The 3,503-nt window shown below is 62.7% G+C and overlaps 1 protein-coding gene across 4 annotated transcripts in view; it reads left to right on the top strand.

Moving 5' to 3' along the window:
• Window positions 1-1,399: 1,399 nt before the first annotated feature.
• Window positions 1,400-3,503, top strand: part of SLC9A3R2 (solute carrier family 9, subfamily A (NHE3, cation proton antiporter 3), member 3 regulator 2) — a 5,708-nt gene continuing 3,604 nt past the window's right edge. For 2 of the 4 annotated variants that reach the window (XM_015564031.1, XM_006763912.2), the window contains exon 1: window positions 1,400-1,655. In XM_015564031.1, coding sequence (XP_015419517.1) covers window positions 1,542-1,655 — 114 coding nt within the window. In that variant the 5' untranslated portion in view covers window positions 1,400-1,541. The remainder of the gene's footprint in view (window positions 1,656-3,503) is intronic. The other 2 variants (XM_015564033.1, XM_015564034.1) reach the window with 1 other exon arrangement.

The following is a 3,503-nucleotide window of genomic DNA, read 5'->3' as shown; positions in this document are numbered from 1 at the left end:
TGTGAGAGCTGCAGTTTCTGGGTGCGCAGGGGATCCCAGCGTCTGCCTCCCCCTGTGCCTGTGACCTGGATGGAGCATAGGGCTGTGCTTTTGTTCTGAAGGGGTATGTGTGCTCCCGGGCAGAGAACCCCTGGGTGGGGTGCAGGGGGGTTGTCTCAGGTAGATGGTGCCAGGCCCTGTCATCTGCATTTTGTCCTGGGGCCAGAGAACGCTGGAATAGGGGGGGTGTTAGGGTCAGATTTGTGATTTCAGGGGGGTCCTGGGATGGTATGCTGGCTGGGCCCCTCCCAGGCCTGAGGGTTGGAGCCTTCCTCCTGCTTGGGCATCTCACACGCCACCCCCAGGAAGTGCCCCTCCTTCCAGACGTTTGTCCATTGACTTGGACACAAATGGCTGAGTTCACCTTCCTGTGGAAAAAATTCTGCCTCAGGCCTTATCTTCAGGATGGGGTGGCCCACCTAGTCCTTGGGTGGAGCCTTCCCCCTCTGCTATTTCAGGCTCTGGGGCTGCAGGAAGCCCTGGGAGGGGGCTTCCTCTGGGTATATTTTTAGAGGAACAGAGTGGGGCCTGACTGGCAGGTTCCTCTGTGGTTCAGGCTGGCCAGAGGATAGCGACCCCCAATTTTGTTGGCTGAACTCAGATCATCAGAAGGAGGCACTGGGCCTTGGGTGTGTGTGTGGGGGGTGAGGGGGTGCGATGCTTGCACGCAGGGCTCTGCTCTAAGGTGGTAAGGTGCATGTGTGTGGTTTGCTTTGGTGCAGGATGAAGGGCCCACCCCTCTTGCCCCCCGAGAGGTAAGGGCTGAGCTGGAGTCAGGGCCCTGTAGGCCACTTTCACCCTCTCAGCCTGTTACCTCCTGTCCTGGGGCTGGGAGGAGAGGGATGGAGCAGGGGAGGACACTAATGTGGCTGGCCCTGGGGGGGCTGCGGGGATTGTCAGGGCCTTGTCAGTGGTGACTCAGTCCCAGGCCAGACAGGGCTAGGGGTGGCTGCATCTGCAGTGCAGCCAATCCAATCCTGATAGTGATGATAGGGGACAGCCCCCCAAAGAGCCAGGGCAACCAGCAACCAGTGGTGCCAGGTGTGGGCACTGATAGACCCTGGGCCCTCCTCGTCCTCCCAGGAGGTCTGGGCCCCCACCCTCTGGTTTTGGAGGCTCTTGGGGGCTGAGAGTGAGTGAGATAACGGAGTCCTGCACGTGGTGGCTGCTGGGCAGAGGACCTTGTCCTGCCAGAGGGTGCTGGGGCTCCTTGCTCCTGCCTCTGCCCCGTGAGCTGCAGCAGGACTGTCTTTTGTTCTGGGTTGGGGTTCCTCCCTTACCTCCCTGTCTCCCCAGCCATGAGTCCTGGGAGCAGGGCAGGGCCTTCCAGCAACTTCCTTCCCTTGAGCCTGAATAAGGGAGGGGGGCTCAGCCACCACCCTGTTCCCCAGAGTGACTCAGCCCCCTGTCCCCACCTGTCCCTGGGGAACCTGGGCCTCAGGGGGAGGTAGATAAATGGGGTGGCAGCCTGGGCCAGCCCGAGTTCAGGCCACGCCAGCTGGATGCTCTCTGTCGGCCACTTCTGTCCCGCCTCCATGGCCCACTCCTGGAATTCCACACCACCCACCCTGGTCTCAGGAGCCCCTCCACCGAGCCCATCCCAGGGGCTTGTGCAGGTTAGGTGTGGTGGGGGCAGGGTGGGCAGTGAGGACCCCCCCAGCCAGTTTAGCCCGTGTCCCCCAGGGCTAGGAGAGAGGACTCTGGGGTGAGCAAGCCGGACCCTGAACAACAATGGGGCTTTTCTCCTCTGCCAGGCTGGTGAGTCACCCTCTGGGGGGGCACGGCCTGGCTCCTGGGGTACCCCCATGCCAGCCTCTTTGTCTGGTTACAGGCACAGCTGGGAGGCCAGGGCTTGTCCAGTTCTGGGGCGGCCCTGCTGGGAGCCGTGGGAGCCTGAGGGCCTGGCTGGGAGAGGGCAGGAAGTGCTCTGAGCCAGGGCTGGGAGTGAGGAATGTGAGCAATGCGCCGCCCGCCTGCGCCCCCTCCAGACCCATGGCTGCCTGCTCTCCCGCAGGGCCTCCCTGCTGGGTCACTGCATTGCAGCCCCTCAGCTTGTGGGTCCAGTGCCAGGTCTGGTGCTCCGTGGGCCCTGGTCTCTCATAAGGAGAGAGGTTAAGGCTAGACATTAGGAGAACATTCCTGGCTTGTGTGATGAGAGGCAGCTGTGCCGGATTGAGGTCGGGATGGCCAGTATGGTTTCGAACCCAGATATGACTTCAGCCTGGCCTTATGCCCCGGGATGCCCCCAAATCGGTGCCCCTCAAATTCTTTTCCCTTTTGGGGGCCTTGACAGATCCTGCCCTGAACGTTAATGTGGAAGGTGTAGGAAGAGGCCACAGGGCCCCATCGCACTGGGCCATCCCTTCATAGCTGTGGGTTGGCTTATGTGTCTGTGTAGCATGTTTGCGAACATACCTTTGGATATCTGGTCTCTTTGACCATGGGATGTGCCTCTGCTACCTGGGCCCATGTCCACATTCCAGGCATGTTACGTCCCACTCCAGGTTCCATGCTTGGCCCTGGCCCTGGCCCTGGCCGTGGCTCTGCTCTGTCCCAGCCAGCCTTGGGGGCCTGTATCTCCGGCGCCTCTGGGGAGGTGTGGGCCCCCCCCTCAAAGCTGCACACTTGTGCCTCCAGGTGTGTCTGTGAGAGTCTCACCCTCCAGTTCAGACCATGTGGCCCAGCTGAGGCCCCAGGGAACTGCAGAGCAGCAGCTCTGTCCCTGGAGTTCTTGGGGTTATAGGGCCAGATGGGGGCCTGCAGTGGGGGTCCCCAGGGGGTTCTGGGCAGTCTTTGGGGGTCAGGGAAGGGGTCTTGGAGGCAAGGCACAGGCTGGACAGGAAGAGGGTGCTCCTGACAGGCAGGAAAAGCCTGGCCCCCCAGCAAGGCACCCACCCCATGAGGAAAGACACTTTTGGTCCCACAGCTGGGTGGCCACCAGCTGGCAGGCCAGAGCCTTACAGTCAGATTTGGGGTTTGGAATCAGGTGGCAGGCCTGGAGGCTGGAATGGACCAGGGGGTGGCCAGGGCTGTAGGGGGGCAGGTACCCAAGGCCTGGAGACCTTCCCTGAGGGTCACCCCCAGCCTGACCCGGCAACCTTATGGGAGGGGCCTGGTGAGCACTCCCACCCTGAACCCTGTCACCTGCACGCGCACTGGAGCCCCGAGCGTCCCAGGAAACCTGAGCTGCTGCCTGCCTGCTCGCTCCGGCCACCGCCATGTTTAATTGAGCACCGATAGCCGCTGGCCACTCAGCACTGTGGTCACTGACGGCCCCGGGCCCCGGCTGGGTGGGGGTACTGGGGCCTGGCCCCTGCCGGCAAGGCTCCCTGGCCCACAGCCCTACTGCAGGATGCCAGAGGTAAAGCGAGGCAGGGCCCTGGGATGTGGATGGGGAACGCTCAGGGCACTATAGCCCCTGTGTCTCAGCAGGGAGGGCAGCAGGGCAGGCCCCACCCTCGGCC

This window comes from Myotis davidii, unplaced genomic scaffold (genome assembly GCF_000327345.1).
Source record: "Myotis davidii unplaced genomic scaffold, ASM32734v1 scaffold599, whole genome shotgun sequence".
Lineage (NCBI taxonomy): Eukaryota > Metazoa > Chordata > Mammalia > Chiroptera > Vespertilionidae > Myotis > Myotis davidii.
This window is presented reverse-complemented; position numbering and strand designations above follow the sequence as displayed.